This window comes from Cryptomeria japonica, chromosome 10, assembly GCF_030272615.1.
Source record: "Cryptomeria japonica chromosome 10, Sugi_1.0, whole genome shotgun sequence".
In the NCBI taxonomy this organism is placed as follows: domain Eukaryota; kingdom Viridiplantae; phylum Streptophyta; class Pinopsida; order Cupressales; family Cupressaceae; genus Cryptomeria; species Cryptomeria japonica.
The window spans coordinates 336,864,525-336,885,774 of NC_081414.1; the positions used below are offsets into that span (position 1 = coordinate 336,864,525).

General features: G+C 37.1%; 1 protein-coding gene across 1 annotated transcript; it reads right to left on the reverse strand.

Moving 5' to 3' along the window:
- Nucleotides 1–4,351: 4,351 nt before the first annotated feature.
- LOC131033090 (H/ACA ribonucleoprotein complex subunit 4) lies at nt 4,352–20,172 on the reverse strand. Its single transcript, XM_057964225.2, has 2 exons — nt 19,237–20,172; nt 4,352–5,916 (listed from the first exon to the last, which is right to left on the reverse strand). Exons 1-2 carry the CDS (start codon nt 19,865–19,867, stop codon nt 4,730–4,732), a joined length of 1,818 nt encoding a protein of 605 aa, XP_057820208.1. The 5' UTR covers nt 19,868–20,172; the 3' UTR covers nt 4,352–4,729.
- Between the last annotated feature and the right edge of the window lie 1,078 nt (nt 20,173–21,250).

The following is a 21,250-nucleotide window of genomic DNA, read 5'->3' on the forward strand; positions in this document are numbered from 1 at the left end:
GTCTACCAGATCTTCCAACTTACACAAAATTCATCACCGGAGGCCACAAACCTGGAATAAGACATATTACATGACCACAATGCTCCTCTGAGATTCGCAACACAAATGAATCGCCAATCAAAACATTGAACAGTACCGGGTATTCTGTTCTATCCATCGGACCTCACAAATACTCAATCAATCTTTCCATGGAATGAATCATGGACTGCGGATTGGATATCTGACTCTAGTTGCCATCAATGACAGCATCCGGACATGCATGCAATGTCTCTTGCCAACAAGTTTTGCCTCTAGTTCTAAATTTCAGAAAAGTACGTAGATGGTTCCAAAGAAGAAGGATATTGAACTGGTGACTATTAATAGTGATGATGAAGAAGAAGAAAAGAAGGTAGAACAGAAAGTTGTTCAGAGTAAATAAGTAGTAAAGATGCAGAGAGGTAATGATGAGGTAATTGATGATGATGATGATGATGATCTTACTGAAGAGAAGGTACTTGAAATGATCAGGAAACCTGGTGGTGTGCAATCGGTTGGTGATTCATATCACAATCATGTTTCTTATGAGCAAGATGTTATTGAGAAAGCATTTGTGAAATATTTGGTTCAAAATAATCTGGTTGCTACTGATGTTGCTAGCCTTCTTCTGGAGGAGCTTGTAGAGAAAATGGTTGAAGGTGATGATAATATGCGATGGAAGGTCTTACTGAATCAAATGTTGAACTTGATGCAAATGCCTCCATTGCTCTTCTCCTTATGTTTTATTGAATGGCTCCCAGATTCATAGCACAATTCTTGCAATATGGTAGCACAAGAATTCAAAAATTGTGGTTGTTCATGATAAAGAATGAGGTTGAATTATATGTTTTGGGATTCAAATCAACAATCGGGTTTGTGAGTTCTATAGAAAGATCAATGGTGGAGAATCATTGAGTTGGTTGGGAGATGATTACTCAACGTGATTGAATTGATTGGCAAGTTAACTCATTTGATTGACTTAGTTAGCGAATAGATGAGTTGGTCAAAAAAAAGTTTGAAAAAGATGGACTAACTGACTAGTTAGAGGCAGTTATGAATAAAATTATCATTTCATTTAATTTGAAGGAAATTTGATTTTCAAAATGAAATTTGACATGTGAGAAAAAATAAATAAACTAAGAAATTTATTTAGTTGAGAGGACATAATTAGTTAATTAAATAATTTAAAATAATTATTTAATTATGATAAAATAATAAAATTGATTTAATTAAACAATAAAAATTATTTATTTGAAGTATGTGAAAGGAGATTAATTAAATAATTTATTATTAAAGAAAAATTATTTAATTATGAAGTTGGAAGGAAATCTAAATTTTAAAATTGAGCATAGAAGAATAAAGTTAAATTAATTAATAATCTAAGTTATTCAATTAATAAAGAGGAATAATTAGTAAAATTGGTGTTTGCATGCGTGGGACAATTTTAGGTGTCTACATTTTGCCCCCCTCTTAGACAATGCGATTTTGAGCGTTGTTTCAAAGAAAAATTGATAAAATTTTGCCCCAATATGCCCCAATGGGGCCAAGGTCTTGTGGTGACCCCTCAAGATATTGTTTGTGCATGAAAGGCATAAATGATCTCTCAAAAAAGAAGATGAAGAATATTAGATGAAAGAGGAAACATGATGAAAGAGGAAATATGATGAAAGAAAATAATTGTTAGTATGAAATGAAGAATATTAGTTGATGGTGTAGTCAAGAGTTGATCGATATCATATATAGATAAGCATGATTGATTAGACAGAATAGATAGCATGAGATTGATTGGCTTGATTAGATTGATTGGAGTCCTTGGGTATGTTCGACTGAGAAAACACAGTTTGAAGGGTCATTTTATGAGTTATGGACTAATAGAAGAAGTGTTAGCTAGAAGAATGAATTAATAAGAAGTGAGGAATAGTTAGAGATTGATTGATTTGGAATAGATGATAGCTTAGTCTTGAACTTGTATTGTGCTTTCACCAAAGTATGATAATATCATCATAGAACCTTATGATGTGGCAAATGGATGTATTGTACCAAGGTTTGGAAGGCCAAGGTCGGAACTATCCCTTTTCATAGACAAACGTAGTGCAGACAAGGAATGCCTTGACTCATACTAGTTAGTGACAATAGATCATTGGAATATGTGACGAATTAACCATAAAGCATGTTAATCCTTATGAAAAAAGTGTTAGATGACCTTTGACTTGCATAGGATATTTTAATTATGCCAAATGGAACCCAATCACACACAAGGAAAGCAGTTGCCTTAACAATATCATCAAGATAAACCACAAACAGAAATCAAAGATAAAAATCACGATCCATCCTCGCTCCTCTAATCACTTGTGGATATCCTTGAGTAGCATAGGAACGTGACCTAAGCTAAACAAATAAAAGATAAGACAGACTTGACCAAATAAGTCAACAACCATTTAGATCTTTTTATCAAAGATAAGTGCTTCTTGATTTGATGATCGTTTGATAGGATGCCCATTCTTGTATGTTTTAGGAACGATGTATCTATAAAGGCACATTTTTTGTTAGGTTGTAGGCTACCTTTGGTAGTTTATCTGTCAACATCTATCATCAAAGGGGATAGTTTCTTATGAATCATGATTGGTATCAAAGATTGATCAGACCGTTAAAAAATCTGAAGGATTACATAAACACATATATAATGCATATATGTATATGTATACATAATATACATGTAGAGTAAACATATATGACACATTCAGATAGTGTCTGAAGCCCAGGGCTTAAATTTGATTGCTGTATAACCATTAGGCTTTTATCCCGTAAAGTACAACTAAATTTTAGGAAAACTATCACATGAAAGGGGAGGAATTGGATGAACAGTCAAAATTTATATAGGATTATTTTATTATATATTTAGTTTTTATATAGCATTTTTCAAATTAGGTATCTCTTATTATTTCAAGGGCAATTTTGAATGAATAACAGTGTCATAAAAATTACTTGATAGGCAGGGTTGATCGTCAACTTTAATCCCTCAATTGTTGATGCCTTTTTCAGACTTCTGCAAAATGATCCATCTATGCTGGCAGAGCAATCCAAGACCACAACTGTTTGTCTCGGTTCTGTTAAACAGGTGATTTCTGTAAAGAGAAGATTTGAATGTCCCAACTTAATACCTCGATAATTGGTCTACTACCACTTTGCTGTAGAATTTAGTAGAAGTTATCAGAATAGCGAAGAAAAATATATATCAGCAATCTTTTGATTTTTTAAACTAGCTTTGTTCTACTCAATTAACGTCTCCAATTGTGGATGCTTATAATGTTCTTTCCATAATGAGTTTTTCTTTTATTATTGGCAAACTTTGATTTAGTGCAACAATGTGAAGGGTTAATTTCAAAACTGCTGAAGTGGAGTGTAGATTTTTAAAACACATAAATTTTGACAAATGGGCATCAGATTTAACCTCTGCTTGGAGTGCCCTTCAAAGGGATTCTTATGCTGCAACAATGTGGAGGGTTACTTCTGAAACTGCTGAAGTTGAGTAGATTTTTAAAATACATAAATTTTGACAAACGGGCATCAGATTTAACCTCTACTTGGAGTGCCCTTCGAAGAGATGTTTATGCCTCAACAACATTAAGGTTTACTTATAGTAATGCTGATGTGGAGTAGATTTTTAAAATACATAAATTTTGACAAACGGACATCAGATTTAACCTCTGCTTTGAGTGCCCTTCAAAGGGATATTTATGCCGCAACAATGTGAAGGTTTACTTCTAAAACTGCTCAAGTGGAGTAGATTTTTAAAATACCCTTTGGGCGTGACACTAATGATATCAATGACAATTTGCTGTGCTCCTTGGGAGTATAACATCAATGATCCAAATTTGGAGTTACATCAATGTGCCAAAACTATGCATCTCCAACAGAGAACATAGAAGAATACTGAAGCAATCTGGTCCGAAAATAGCATTCAAATTATAGAGATTTGCCTTTTACCAATAATTTGGCTCATTAAAGACCACCTATAGAAAAACTGGAGAAAATAAATGTCCCTGAAACATAAGTAAACCATGTTGATTCTTTGTTGATTTTTTTCTTAGCATCTATAAAACTCATCCATGTGATATTTTAAAATTCTTAACATTGAAAATTCTTAAATGCAACTAAGCTCGCCATGGTAAATTTTTGAGGATGTCATTTTTAAAACAGTATAAGAGGCTGCATAAATAAGACTAACTAAAACATTAGATGTGCTGAAAAAGATGTGGGTCCTTGTCAAGAACTTCGTAACAGAGTTCATGGTAAATACACTACAAAATCAAGTCAAAATTGGAGGATCTGAAAATACTTTAACATGGCCTCATATTTATTCCAAACATCTATAACTCACATAACCACCTGTGCCACCATTATAAGAACCGATAGTACACATTTGTGACAAAATCTTATATTTGAAAAATTCTCAAAACATATAACATTGATTAAGATAAGTTACGACAAAAGCATTGGTGATAATCCTCACACCTGACCTGCCATAGAATAAGCATACAGGCTGATGTCCAGAAGGGTAAACTCCAAAGCTGCTACAATAATGGCAACCTGGGCCATCATCAGAGGCAAAATTTCACAATTCATTAAAGAGTGAAATAAATATGTCGCTGTTTTTCAGTGTTTGCAGCTTTACACCTGTTTTCCAAAGCATCCCAGCTATGCTCAACTGATCCTATTCCTCATTTTCATGCTTCTTTTTCTTTTTCTTCTTTTCACTCTTTTCTTTGTCTTCATCATGTAAAGCTGCTGATAAAGGAGTCTCTTCTCCCTTCTCCTTGTGTTTCTTCTTTTTCTTCTCACTTTTCTCCAGCTCTTCCTCTCCCTCTCCCTCTCCCTTCTCTTTGTGCTTCTTTTTCTTTTTCTCACTTCTCTCAACCTCTACTTCCTCTTCCTGCTCCCCTTTCTCCTTGTGTTTCTTCTTTCTCTCACTCTTCACCTCTTCTCCAATGTCTTTATCTTTTTTGTTCTTCTTTCCACTTTTATCAGCCTCAGTAGCTTCCTCATCATTGACCTTCTTCTTCTTTTTCTTTTCAGACTTCTCAGTAGCATCCTCTTCTCCTTCGTCTACCTTGATCCTCTTCTTCAATCCATCTGGTGTGTCATCTTCACCTTCTCTACTTCTCTTTTTCTTCTTCTTCTTCTCCTCTGTTTTATCATAGCTCTCAGACTCAATTTTCACATTGGGTGCCCCACCTGTTACTTGCAACTCTCTCTCAGTTTGGACACTGGGTGCAGCCGCAAGGCTGGCAACTAAAGCATCCCCACTGGCAGGCAATGCCAAATTTCTCAACCATTCCTGTGGAGTCTTCTCATTAGGCTTCCCATGCTTATCCAATAGCCCCTCTGCGATCATCTTCTTCTTTGTGGATGCCTTTGGTCCCAATCCCCACTTCCTGGGATAAGTATCTCTCTCCATCACTACCCTCTTCACCTTTGCAATTGTCCCATGATCACAAGTAGCAATTACAGCAGTAGTCATCTGTGCAATGCCAATTGCAATTGCCTCCCCCTTAGTGGTCATTAAAACCACCTCTTCACCAACCTCAATCCCATTCTCAAATCTCAGCAACCCTGGAATCATCAGCTTTGCCCCATAACAGATGGCATTCACTGCAGAATCCTTGACAACCAATCTCTTATAACTAGTCAACAAAACCTCCAATGGCATGATAACCCTCCTCAGATAGGACTCATCCTTGTAATTATCATACATCCATTGTGCATCAAGCACATCATGCATTGTCACCAGATTGTCCTTTTCACCTAAAATCCCAGACCGGACTCTCCTCAGCTCCTGCATGTGACCACCAACTCCCAGCAAAAGCCCCAAGTGAACACACAGTGTCCTGATATAGGTACCTGTACATGAATCAAATGTGTACCAGGTAAGTGTACATGAAACAAATATAAAAATATTACACATTCAAGAAATATATAACAATCTCTCTAACGTGACAATATGCCAGATGAATATTATGTATTACAATAAATATTTGTAGGAAAATTCTAAAAACATATGTATAACCAATTGTCATACACAACATATGTATACAGTAAACAAACATTTATAATACGACACTGCGAAAAAATAGCATCCCCTGCAATAAATTAAACAACAATGTATCATAAATGTTAAATACATTATTGACAAAAAAAAAATGAAAAGTAATTTTATTATTGTTGTTATTGCATGATTAAAAAAAATATAGAAGTAGCAAATCTTGAAATGAACCAAATAAGACAACATGAAATAGAAATGTAGAATATCACATGTATTACTGTTTATAAAAATATGTAAATTGTTGTCCTATAATATGCCAGATAAGCATATACTAAACAAATATCTAAATTATTACTAATTTACCAAAACTAAAAATGGCTATCGTTGGTACCTACTAACCCACTGAATAATATCTTCTGATAAATATCACTTGGGGGAGCTATGATGTCTGTTGTCCGCATTCTTGAGCATTAAAAAATTTAAACTTCTCCACTTATCTGCTTATGGTGTTGCAGATTTGTACCTTGAGTTCCTTAGTGCAATATCTAAATTGATTGAAAGAAGTAGCGGCTATGATTTTGCCTTATGTTCTGATTCTTCCAATGGTTGTTACAGAATGATGATCTTGATTACCTTAAGCAGCAAATTAATTTTACTTGTGATGAACACAAGGACACCCCTGTTAAAACTTTTCAAGCCACTGGATCCTTATCCAGAGCAGATGTTGTAGATAATGATTTAAGTTCTTTAAATAATCAACAGAAAATGCAGGCTACAAGATTATCATCTTGAATAGAGGGCATACGGCTCGAGAAGATGATGCCATTATCACAAAGGCTTCTCTCTGCTCTGATGGTTGATGATGATAGGTCATTGGTCGAAAAGATTATTTGAGCTGGCTATTGAATTTTGCCTCTGCTATTTGAAGAATAATGCATTGATATGGCCAGCTCCGAATGAGCAGGCATCTCTGTTAGTGCTTCTTGAAATGACATTATTGATAAAAGCGAGAGAGAGAGGTGGCATCTGCTTTGAGGCCTCTGCAGAATTTGCAGGAGTTCTTGACTTTGGCTTATTCTGACTCCTCATCAGAGAAGTATAGACCACAAGTTTATACAATACCAAAGGAAGGCAAGTCAATGGGGAAGGTTATGGCTATGTTAACCAATGATGTCCTTTGTTTGATGGTCAACAGTCAACTGATCTCCAAGAATCTAGCTTTGGGAAAGCTAACAGTTACTTCATATCTATTTCACAACATCATGCAGTAAACCATCTTGGGAGCATAGTGCACCTGGTGGTTCTTTGCAGGGAGTTGATGTACTCTTTACAGTTGGTTGAGGAAATTTCAAACGAGAAAATTCTGTCTAGAATAACGTTGATCTAAAAGCTTTTGAAGGCTCTTCTTTTCCTAGCAAAGGCAACAACATTCACTGTATCAAGTAACCTATTGCTTGTAAATACAAAATATTAGTGAAGTGGATGATGATTTACCTGTAGAGTTTAAGCTAAGGTTCGAGGCTAGCAAATGTGATCTTCCTAGCAAAGGCAACAACATTCACTGTATCAAGTAACCTATTGCTAGTAAATACTAAATATTAGTGAAGTGGATGATGCTTTACCTGGAGTGTTTAAGCTAAGGTTTGAGGCTAGCAATTGTGATCTTCTGAATGCAGAGAAGAATTTAGACCATCTACTTTCTCGTGTTGAAAATGTTCTTCCAGTTTGTTCATTGTGTGGTTTTAGATGATAACATTTTTTAAAATATCTGAACATTTGTAATTGCTGCTCGACTAGACATCTTGGATGGAGTTGTTATGTCCCCTCCAGGTCGGCCAAGTAAGGCACTATAAAACCTTATACATAAGTGTATATCAACCAAAGTTCCCAGACTCGGACTCGGCTCGGACTCGGCAAGGCCGACTCGACTCGGGACTCGGCTATGACTCGGCAACGACTCGGCAAAATAAAAAAACCCTTGAAATTAAGAGATTTTCAACAATTTAAAACTTGTTTCATGCACCCATTATTGAATAAAGCCCAATTATAATGTGTGCTAGCTTGTTATGCCATGAAAGGCATGCTGGTAGAGTATCTACTTGTTTGGGGCTTCTGTTTAGTATTTTCTTTGGCCAAATTGAAATTTTGGGAGCACCAACATGAGACATCATGAACATCTTCACTTGGAAACTGTAAGGAGTGCATGTGTATGGTAGCATTGAATAGTGTGCTTGTTGAACTTAGGTTTTACCTTGGGACTATAGTTGACCTTGGTCTTTCTTGGACCTCTTAGTTTTTAGGCTATATATATGTTGGATGGAAGGGGGAATTGTGAGGCCATAAGGGTTTGAAAATTTGCTCCTCAGAGACATGTCCCTTGCCAAAAATAACCTTGTACCCCACCCCATGGGGGAATTTTTTGGGATGTGGGGAAAGGTAGGAAATGTCCCCAACTCACCCCCTTTTTTCAAAATTTTAAGAAACATCCTTGTTGTGAGGTACTCACACATTGCCCCATTGCAAATGAAGACCCCCACTTTTTGCTTTCTAGGGTTAGCTCTTTTAGTTTTGTTGTTGGTTGTTTTAGTGTCTTAGCCTTTGCATTGAAGGGATTGAGTTTCTCAAAGGTCATCAAATCAGGTGGATCTCCTCAAGGTGGAGTGAAGGAGGTTAGGTCGGTTGAGTGATTAAGGGTTATTTAGATCATTCCTAGGGTTTTTGTGTACTATTTGGTCATGCTTCAAGTTGCTAAATCAAACCTTGGTTGAATGCATAGTGTCCTCCTAGGTCCCATCCCTTACATCAAGGTCAGAGTGAACTTGCCTTAAAAGTCTGGAATGTCATCTTGATCCTGAAATGGCCTGAAATTTGACTAAGTCTGGAAATTTGAAGGATCCTCCAAAAACTAGATTTTGCATTATAACTCATGGAGGTCCGAAACCACTCTCAAACATCCTGACAATACATATGGAATATAACTTAAAGTATAAGAAAGAGAAAAGACATAAGGAAATGTCACTTATACTTAACATTCTCGCCTGACTCGCGAGTAAGGCGAGTTATGGTCAAAACTCGCCGAGTCCGAGTCCCGAGTCAGCAAAACTCGCCGAGCTTGGCTCGACTCGCCAACTCGGCGAACTCGCCTAACTTGCGGCAAGTTTGGGAACTCTAATATCAACACTCTTTTCTATAAATAAAATATTAATTGAATTTAAAAATTAAAATTCGAATTTTACAGTTGGAGCCGATTTAGAATTTAAATTTGAAATTGTTTTTTTTGGGGGGCTGACCTTGTTAAGTTTATTTAAATTTTGTGATCAAGAGGATAAGAGAGATGAAGATTTAGTCTGGAATTAAACTGGAATTAAATTTGAACTGCAGTAGTGCGAATGAAAGGAAGCACAACACTTATAAATTTCGGTATCGTGTTCCTCCTTATTGTATGTGTTATAAACATGTGGAAGAGGGGTTAAGTAGTGAAGAGATATGTCTTCCAAGTGGAAAGACACATCTCTTCCCTACGTGCCACTCATCACTTGTTAACAATATTAACACAACCCATTAATAACATAGCCCGATAACAATTTAAGATCATCGCTGATCGTGAGGAACGCGATTATGAATCGCTTATCATAGCCCATTAACATGAAAGGGTGTGACCAGTCAAACATCATAAATTCGGTTTAGATTTTATTATTGATTTGTTAACATACATACTAATAGTTAACATGTAATCAATGTATTGGAATTATGAAATTGTTCGGCTGACGTCATATGAATTAACACTCCCTCTTAACTAGGGAGGACACATTTCATGTTAGAGAAAACATCACAATTCATTCATTGATTGTGAAGAGAGGAGATATCACACCATGGTGATATCTAGAGATATGGTTCAACAATGAATATCAAGTCTCATGATACTCACCATAGCTCATAGTTATCAAGTAAGGTATGTGCACTGGCATCATGTCACATGATGCCTACCATATTGATAATGATTCATGGCATGTCAACGAATATTATGTCCATAATATTCACCATGAAGATCTCTATCATAATTATTGTTTATTTAATGATACCAACCAACTGATATCTACCATAATGTCTCAAAGATATATACTATCATGACATGTCCACAGAAATCAAGTCACATGATATCCATCAAGATAGGTAAATTGATAATTGTAAAATCGTCACCTTACAATATCAATTTGAAACAAGTGTTCATTATTGAAGGGTCGTCACCCTTCAATAATGTTCACAGGAGGGCCCATGAAGTCATGGAGTCACACACATGACAAATAAAAGAGTCTACACATTAAACATCTTAAATATATTAGTATATCAGAATAAATGAGACTCTATCTCAAAATTAAATAACATTTTCAACCATACCAAGTTTATCTCTAAAGTGTTCGATCTTGATCCTGGAGAGAGGCTTGGTAAGAATGTCTGCAATCTGATTCACCTGTCCTAATATAATTTAGTCAGATCACATTCCTTTCCACCATATCTCGAACATAGTGATAAGGAATCTCAATGTGTTTAAACCTGTCATAAAATACTGGATTCATTGAAAGCTTGATGCAACTCTGATTGTCACAATGAATAACAGTAGAATTTAAGGGCTGGCCAAACAGTCCTACAAGCAATTTCCGGAGCCATACTGCTTCTCTTGCTCCCATAGAGGCTGCAATGTATTCAGCTTCTGTGGAACTTTGAGCAATTGAAGACTCTTTTCTACATATCCATGAGATCATTCCCGATCCTAAACTGAAGCAACACCCTGATGTGCTTTTCCTGTCAACTATGCTTCCAGCCCAACCAGAATCAGTGAATCCATGTAGGTCAAGGTCTACATGTTTATATTTCAAACCAAAACCAATAGTTCCCCGAAGATATCTCAAAATATGCTTTGCAACAACAAGATGTATTTCCCTAGGTTCACACATGAACTGACTTAGTGTATTAACAGCATAACATATATCAGGTCTTGTGTTTACCAAATACATCAGAGATCCAATAATTTGTCTGTAGAGAGTACGATCTGCAAACTCTGATTTTGCAGCTGCTTCCTTTAGCTTGTGCAAATTTGTCTCCATAGGTGTGGTTATGGATCTACAATCCATCATTCCAAATCTCGAGTATATCAATGGTGTATTTTCCTTGATTAAGGATTATACCATTTGCCTGCTGCCAAACTTCCAATCCAAGGAAGTAGTGAAGAATTCCTAAATCCTTCATATCAAACTCAAAGGCTAATTCTTTTTACACCGAGAAATACGATTATCCTCTCCTGTGATTAGTAGATCATCAACATAAGAATAAGAATTAATAATTCACCATTGATTACCTTGTAGTAGAGATTTGGATCTGCTTCATTCTTGGAAAACCCTAACTCCAAGAGATAGTGATCAATTCTTTCATACCATGCTCTGGGGGCTTGTTTCAGTGGCTTTCTTTTATCTGTAGACATGTGATTCAGCCTTATGAATCACAAAACCTTCAAGTTGCTCCAAATAAACTTCTTCTTCAATCTTACCATTCAGAAAAACAGTCTTAACATCCATTTGATGGACTTTCCATCCTTTAGATGCCACAATAGCCAAAATTGCTTGGACAAAAGTGTATCTGGCAACAGGAGCAAATGTCTCTTCATAGTCAATACCTTCTTTCTGCGAGAAACCTCTGGCAACAAACCTTGCTTTGTGATTCTCAATGCTGCCATCTGTTGCATGTTTACTTTTGAAGAGCCATTTAGAAGATACCACAAATTTGCCTTTAGGCCTAGGCACAATATCCTAGACATTATTTTTTAGAATTGACTGATACTCTTCTAACATAGCATCTTTCCAAACTTGATGCTTGAGAGCATCTCCAACTCAGGAAGGTTTTGCATCAATGGTCTCATTCATCAAGGCAGCATAACTGGAAAATAGGTTAGGTCTCTTACTTTCTCTGAAGGTCCCCTTTGGAGCAGCATAATTTTCAGCTTCTTGAAGCATCTTTTTAGCCCAAAGTGGTCTCTTCCTAGTTTCGAGATAATGTTCTTCCAAAGGTAAGTCTTGAACTTCATGCTCAGCGTTTTTAGGGGTCTCCCTTTGAATCTCAGGGGTGGGATCCTCATCCATGCTTGTAGGAGGATCTTGGTTTTCTAATTCATTAGAGCTTTTGGACCTCCTGAATGCTATGTCTTCTTCAAAGATGACATCTCTGCTTAGTTCAATTTGCCTTTGTCCAGGTATGTATACTTTGTAAGCCTTAGAACCTTAGAGGTTTCACTGTACCCAACAAATACCCCTTTCTTTCCAGAAGGTTCTAATTTTGATCTCTTTTCTTTGGAAACATGAATATAGAATAGACACCCAAAGATCCAGAGATGACTTATGTCAAGTTTGTTACTAGTAAAGGCTTCTTCAAGGGTTTTATTATCAAGACGAGAATGAGGACATCTATTTTGAATGTACACAATTGTCCTAGATGCTTCAGCCCAAAATGAGGTTTTTATATTTTGGTCAAACAACATAGCCCTAGCAGCTTCTACTATGGTCCTATTCTTTCTTTCAGCTACCCCATTTTGTTGTGGGTTATAAGGTACAGTTAACTCCCTCTTAATCCCAGCATTTATAAAATAATCTTTAAACATATCAGAAGTGTATTCCCCCCATTGTCTATTCTTAAGGTTATGATTTTCTTACTTGTCATGTTTTCTGCAAGAGCTTTGAATTCCTTAAATTTAGAAAGGATTTCTTCAAACTCTTTGTACCTCAGAAAATATATCCAAGTCTTCCTAGAATAATCGTCTACAAATATTACATCATATAAAAATCCTCCTGAGGAGGGTACAGACATGGGTCCACATAAATCAGAATGAACTAATTCTAATACATTTTTGGATTTACTGTTGCTAGAACTGAAAGACCCTTTAGTATTCTTTCCCAAGGCACACCCCTTGCATGCTCCTTTAGAACTGTGACTTAGCTTGGGCAAGCCAATCACCATCTTCTCTATCTTAGGTAGGGCATGGAAATGAAGGAGCCCTAATCTTCTGTGCCAAAGTTCATTCGAATCTGGAGTCTCATGAATCAAGGCTTGAGGTGCAGTGGTGCAAAGTCTGTAGAGGCTCCCTTGTCTTACTCCAATGGTGTGGGCTTTCTTGATGGTGGAGTTCTTTGGCCAAGCAAGTACCTTTCCTTCCATAAAGGTTAATCTGTAACCCTTATCTTCAAGTGCAGAAACTAAGACAAGGTTTCTCTTTATACTGGGTACAAATAGAACTCCAGTCAGCTGTAGGGATATGCCTAACTTTAGGGGGATATTGCAGGTTCCTATTCCCATAACTAGATAATTTGAGTCATCACCAATTGTCACTTCCTCATTTGAATTTTCCACAAGTGTATCTAGGTGCTCACGAAATCCAGTGATATGTCAAGATGCTCCGCTGTCTATCACCCATGTGTTGGAACTGGAGGTGACTTGACTAGACAGGGCTGAGTAGAAGACTAGTCTCTCGGAATCACTCCCTTTCTTAACTTCTACCATTAAAGCATGTTGCTTGATCTTGTCTGGACACTTCACTGCATAGTGCCCATATTGGTTACATCTGAAACATTGTACTTCAGTCATGTCCCTCTTCTTCACTGAAGACCTCTTTCCATTTGAGCCGTTGTCCCTCTTTCTCTTAACGTTCTTCTTCTCTCCTTTCTTGTGGGAATTAGAGTTTAGAACTTGAATGTCCTCATTACCATTGTTTTGTTTTATTCCTCTTGTGACAAGCCAAGATTCCTCTTGAATGCAATCGGTTTTCAATCCATCAAACTTAGGAAATTTAGAACAAGCATTGATTTCTTGAATGAACGATTCCCACGAGGTAGGAAGCCCATTTAGGGCCATCATAGCAAGTTCTTTGTTTTCTACTAGATGTCTGATAGTGGATAGTTGATCCCTAAGCTCAATGATCCTCAAGAAATAGGATGTAACTGTCTCTCCTTTATTCATCTTTATATGGTGTAGTTGATTCTTCAAGGTGAGAGCCCTGCTAGTGTTGTTAATTTCATAAATGTCAGCTAGAATTTTGAACATCTGAAAAGCCGTCTCATATTTAGAAATAACTGGCACAATGTGGTCTCTCACTGAATCCACAATTATCTTAAGAGCCTTCTCACTGTCCTTGCTCCACTGAATTTTCTCCTTATCATCCAAGATACAAAATTTGATGCTCCATCTAGTCAATCTTCAAACCTAACTCCGATTGCTACTAGGATTATAGGAATGTGATCTACTAAGAGCCGGGTGAATACCATGTTACGAATGAAAGGAAGCACAACACTTATCAATTTCGGTATTGTGCTCCTCCTTATTGTATGTGTGTTATATATATGTGGAAGAGGGGTTAAGTAGTGAAGAGATATGTCTTCCTATGTGGGAAGACACATCTCTTCCCTATGTGCCACTCATCACACGTTAACAATATTAACACATTAACACAGCCCGTTAATAACATAGCCCGATAACAATTTAAGATCATCGCTGATCGTGAGGAACGTGATTATGAATCACTTATCATAGCATGTTAACATGCAAGGGTGTGATCGGTCAAACATCATAATTCGGTTTAGATTTTATTATTGATTTGTTAACATACATACTAATAGTTAACATGTAATCAATGTATCGGAACTATGAAATTGTTCGACTAACGTTATATGAATTAACAGACCTTAGGTTTTTGGCACCAAAGACAATCAGGTATAAAGGCAGGCATGGGCTCTTTTGGGAGTATAAATGGATAGCATTCTGCCATACATTTTTACAGATAATTTAGAATTCTAAATTCTGCCTGCAAGGAGGAAAACCCTTAACAGCAGAACCCTTGGTGAGGATGCAAATCCTCATGATTGATTTTTCCTTTGTACAAATTCACTCATCATACCAAAACTAAAAGTAAGTTATTACATGTGATCTTCTTTCAGATTAGAGGAACAGAAGAGAAGATTACAGAGCTGTGCACCTATTTACTGAGATTTATATCAGTGAGCCACAGCCTGAGCATCCTTAGAGCAGCACCACCCAGGTTATTCACACCCAGACCTGTCGTAGGCGTACCAGGGGCAAAATATCCACAAGGAACAGACAGAACAGAGGTCAACAGAGTCCACTTGCCACAGAACTCCCAGCTGGATGAAGCTCAAGCATCCAAGTATACACGTTGTGCAATAGCTGTACTAGTGATGAGGGTTTCACATCCGGCCACTCTCAGACCGACCTGGGGCATTTGCAGACCAGTAGTCAGATCAGCATAGCAAATCTAAGCTATTCTGTGCAAGCACATCCAGTGATTCCTACTGTATCATCATGCTATCTTCTCTAATAATGTAAACTAGGGTAATAATAACCAGATCTGGTTATTTTATATTGTTTGTGCCTCTGTGACTATGAGAACAGTTATTTTTTGAGCCAATTTGAGGTGTGATCTGCCTGTTGCTTAAGTAATTTGTTAGCAAGTGGAAGCATTTCTTGTGCAGCACAATAGACATTCTGAAACTGCATTGATTTCCTTATTTAATTTCTTAGAAGGCTCATCACAGGAGTATGGAGACTTGACTGACAGAAAACAGTTCACAAGTTTTCTTTGGTTTACATGCCTCAGGTTTTTATTAATATTTTGTGAATTTACATGATGTCAGATCACAAAACCATAAAAAATATTTATTGGAAGGTAACAAATAATGGAGATCAATCAGGAGACCAAAAGAGGGATGATATAATATCTGCTGGATTAGGTTGCCACCTTTGCTGTGAAATTTTCTTCTTCATTGAAAAACGTAGCAAGGAAGAATAGATAAATGTGATATTTTCTTCTGCAGCTCACTGACTAGACAATCTAGTATCTCTTACAAGTTTTCTTTACTTTCAAAGGGTAAAACCAAGGCCAACCAAGGCCAAGGGGTGATAAATCATGGTCATCATGTAGCAGAGATGGTGCAGTAGTAAATGATGCAGAGTCTGTAAGTGGTCATGAAAATGTTGCCCTTTGTTTGGAGATCTTCTCTCTGAGGCTAAGTGGCATCCATCTATCTTTGAAAAAGCCCATCACCAACCTCACTAGAATTACTGGAAAAGGTTTATGGAGCCTCTGATTTTTCAGTTCCTATTATGGTAGCGGAGGGTAATCATGAAACCGAAGAACAGGTGGAGTATAAAATGTGTGCAGCTTACCTGTCCAGATTTGCATTTCTAAGTGAAGAAAGCAAATCTAGAGTCCCTTTCAATTATACATGTAGACACCTAAATAATTCCCTAGGCCTAATTCATCACTATCACCTACTCTGTCCCAATTTGCATTTCTAAGTGAAGAGAGTGGATCCAGAGGCCCTTTCTATTATTCATGTAGACACCTAAATGATTTCCTAAGCCTAAATCACCACCATCACCGACTCTGTCCTCATTACCTGGTTCATTTTATCACCTAGTCTAATTCTCATTCACCATCACCTACTCTGTCCTGATTACCTAGTTCATCTTATCACCTAGTCTAATTCTCATTCACCTAAAGTTGACACTTAATTGAATAATTCTTATTAATTAATTAAACACCTTTTCTACCTCCTCACAATAAATCAAATAGATATATATTTTCCACCTATTATCCACCTCACTCATGTGGCTAAAATACTTAAATACTATTATTATATAATTAGAACTATATTCCCTCAGCACAATCCATGAATAAAGGGGACACAAGAACACTTGTCTTTGAAGCCCAAGAATCTAGGCCAACTAGATGCAGATGTTCCCTTTTCCTCTAATGGTCAAACCAACTTGCTAAAATTAGTAAGTTAATCCTAACCATTAACATTCTAACTACCTCCATCTCAATCCTCCATTTCCTCCTTGATCCTCTCAAGAATCCTCCACCATTGATTTCATCTTTAGATCTTAGTTGTGCATTCATCCTTCCAAAAATCTATTAATTTAGACATTCCTATTCACTTTTCATCCATTATCTTTTACGCTAGTACACCCTGTCAAAACAAGTAACTTTGAGCAAAGGAGCATCCACGATTCATTTTATAGTTTATACTGGAGGCATCCCTTGTGCCATGATTGCAGGAAATTTAGGTTACATAAGATAAGGGAACATAAAGATGGCTGAAGTATGATTTAGCAAATGTTGATACAATTGTAACTCCCTGGCTAGTTGCTACTTGGCACCCACTTTGGTACAACAATTACAGAGGTTAATATCATGAAGCTGACTGCATGAGACAGGAAATGGAAGAGTTTCTTTACAACAGCAGCTAGAATATTTTGTTGATACAGGCAGCCTGAACCATAGACAAGGCACCAATGATGTTGTTTTAGCATAGGAGGAGTGGCTGGAGATTTTGATTTGAAGTGTTAAGGAAAACAATACATCTAGAGATTAAAGATCATTCAGATGTCTCACTCGAAGAAGAGGCAACATTCATTCCTTGTGACAAGCTTCCTGAAAATTGGCACAATGCTCCAGATCTAGATTCAATTAATCATTTGGATCAGGGCTCTGTTTTTCAAAGAGAATAACAGCATTTTTTGTGTATATGTTTCATTACATGATCAAGACACAGCAGAAATTATGACATTTTTCAAGATTGCTTCAATGATGAAGTTACTCACAGGTACAAAGGAAAATCAGTTATGATTGATTCAAAATGCTATGAGTTCCAGCACTACTACAGGTTTACTGATGAAGGATGCTCCATGGGTATTTACTCGAGAATCCATAGACAAACACTAGATTGATTATGCAGCACATGATGCTCTTCTATATGCTGATAAAAGTGGAGCTGGAAAAAATAAATCAATAGGAAAATTCAAGTAAACAAAGCAAACTGATGGAGTCTCTATATCTGATATCATAATGTGAATAGTAAAGAACTACAACGAATATGTTATGTATAATCTTGCTCATGGATACTCAAGGAAGGATCTTGGAGTAAGCAATGCAAGTGATATTATCATTCCTATTTTCTCCAAGAATTTCATAGAGTCCCATTGGTGCCTGGATCAGGTAGCTCACATGTGCAAAGCAAATGGCATATTTGTACCCTTATACTATGATGTCAAGACAAATGAGAAGTCATTTTCCTTACTGGTTGATGCCCATATTTTTAATCAAGATACAAAACCTGCTTCAACAGCGGTCGATGATATGATGATCGCAGGTTACTAACCATTAAAAGATATTCTTTGGAAAATCAAAAGGCATTGTGTTCAAGTAATGTGGGCATCTACGAACTCTTGCATTCGTGTATTCGAGTAAAGTTTTACAACCACAAGCATTGGGAATCTAAAAGATTTGATACACAGAATTAGACAATATGCTACAGAGGCAGCACCCTGTTCTTGAGAAGTCATCTGATCACAAGCTGATCTTGAAACTTTTGGCTTCGATCATTTAAACGGAACTAGGTCTGGGGGCTAAAGTTTTGACTTCACTAAAGAGATCCAGACCACTTCCACCAAATTAGGTGTTTTTGCGGTGGATACAAATCCAGTTAATTGTCATTAAAGATATTTGAAATGGCTGAGAGAGGAGGAAAGTTGTATAAAGATATTTGATTTCATACTTCATATGCTATTCTGCTTGCAAAAGAAGAAATCGGTGCCAGAATTGTATACAAAACCCCATTCGCAATGAAAAATACAAAGTGCCTTGGCGCCGGCCAAATCCAATGAGGCTTGGTTCGATAGAAAAAGAGGAATTGGATTTTCGGTTCTGGGATCCTGGGTAAGCCGTCAGGATCAAACTCATCATATACCTATCATAATATCAGCTTATCAATGCATGAACTCTAGTTACAATGTATCAACAAGTACACTTCATGTAATAACAGAGCAGTTTCAGAGGAGCATAGAACAATGGAAATCTGTGGTGAACAAAGCATTTGCGGGGATGATTTTAGGTTCTTCTTGTCCTGTGATATTAATTTACAAGTCGCATATAAAGTGGATGGACTAGAAAATAATCTTATCTTGTAAAGCTTCACCATAATGAGAAAATGGCTTAGAAAATCACACTCTAGATCTTTATGTCGAATGTGTTTTGTACCTTGACGGTGTTCTATTTGGGCTTTCCTACAAAAACAAAGCTGGAATCTATAAATAACGAATCTCGCTTAGCATGACATTACCTGCTTCACAAGACACCCAGAAGACAACCAGATGCCTCTCGGCATCATATTCGAGCAGCTTGCTCTCGTAAATCGTTCTGATCCTCAGCTGTCTCTTCACGGCGGAAATAAGCGGTGGCCGCTGAAAGAGCGCTCCCGTCAAAGTCTCCAGAGCCCTGGCAACCTTCGCTACATCAGGCACAGCCGAATGCAGTCGTGCCACACAGACGTACTCCTTCCCAGCCCCCTGCTGCGCCTTCACCAGCCTCGTGGCTCGCTCCACGCAAACTATCAAGCTGCCAGTGACCTTGGGATCCAGGGTCCCGCTGTGACCAGTCTTCTCAACCCTAAGCATTCTCCTTATCCATGCGACCACCTCGTGCGAGCTAGGATTCGCGGGCTTGTCAAGGTTTATAACACCGTAGCGGACATAGTCGTAGAGAGGGCGCTTCAGCGGTGAGTTGCCCGTAGGAATGGGAGTGTAATGGCCCGTGCGTATGTTGAGCTTGTTGAAGTTCTTGAGAAGGATTGGCCACGAGGAGGTGTCCATTTCGGGGGTGTAGCTCTGGGGTTTTATCAGGTAGTCACCTTCTTTGTCCTCTGCATTCTGCAACGAGTTCTTCTTCTTCTTTTTCTCTTCTGTGGACGCCATGGGATCCGAACGTTAGCTACCAATGGTATAGTGATGCGACTCGAAAAATGCTCGCTCGTTGCTAAATGTTGCAGAGAAATATTGGAGATGTGAAATACGTATTTAGGGTTTCACATAGCCTTTGATGAGGGTTTTATGCTTTTCAGTATACCTTACAGCGGAGGGTTTAAGGTTTTAGGGTTTAGAGTTTGTGAGCTCGAGCTAAATGAGTGAAGGTAGAAATGTTAGGGCTTAATCAGCCTCGACATTTTACTGACAGTAAAAATGACGGCTGGGACAAAACAAACCGATATATTTTAATTTGCCTCACTCTTCGAAGTTAAGGCAAGGCAAAGTTTTATATAGATGAATAGAATTAGGTTAATTTATTATGCATCTTTGTAGTAGTTAATTAAAGTTTACTCTCATATCTTCAATTCTTAAGTAGTACATTGTCTATAGAATTATCTTCAATTCTTAAGTAGTACATTGTCTATAGAATTAGGTTAATTTATTATGCATCTTTGTAATAGTTAATTAAAGTTTATTTGCATATTTTCAATTTTCAAGTAGTACATTGGATTTTAACATTTTTTGGGGTTTTTTATATGCGATTTAAGTGTTTATAGGTATTGAATTGGCTTCTAGGTAGTTATGACAAATGCGATCAGATTCATTATGCATGTAAGAGTCAAAAAGTGTTCATTTCAAAATGATGTTTAATACATATTCTTTATTGTCCTATTGATTGTCTGCTTTGAACACCACAAAATTTGCATAATTGGTCCAATACTTGCAAAAATGCCCTAGTAATTGTGTGTTATTGGTACCAATAAAGTTGCACAATCTGAAAGGAATGCAGAGTGCAAAAACAACCTTCTTAATTCAAAATCTCACAAGAAAGTGAATGCAAAAATTTCTTTCAAACCGATAAACAGTTATAGATTAAGATGTTCAAAGGCAAGATAGCTTCAAAACACATAAACACATAAAACTTTAACACATAGTTTTACATGGGAAAACTCTTTTGGGAAAAAACCCACACACCAAAGCACAAATCAATTGTATTACAATAATCAAGAGTTAACTCCACACAATCATGCCACATGGCATCTAGGTGCTTCTCCCAAGGATTTTACAATTCCATTTGCCTAGAATGAGCACCCATTTGACAAGTGTCACAATTTTTTCTCTTCACTTTACATGTGAGAAGGCATCTCTTTGGCAAGTCTCGCAAAGTGATATGCAACTATAGAAAACTTAACTCTTAAGATATAAAAAATAAAATATGCACAATGAGATTAAATAGAGGAATAATTAAACATGCTAGGACTCTCAAAGGTTTATATACCTTGATCCTAGCACTTTCCCACTTGTCGATAACCTACAAAGAGTCACACTCCA

Coding starts and splice junctions, on each gene's coding strand:
- LOC131033090 (XM_057964225.2), bottom strand. CDS start 19,867: ATGGCGTCCACAGAAGAGAAAAAGAAGAAGAAGAACTCGTTGCAGAAT. Junction 5,917..19,236: donor CTGGGTGTCTTGTGAAGCAG/GTAATGTCATGC, acceptor ATTCATGTACAG/GTACCTATATCAGGACACTG.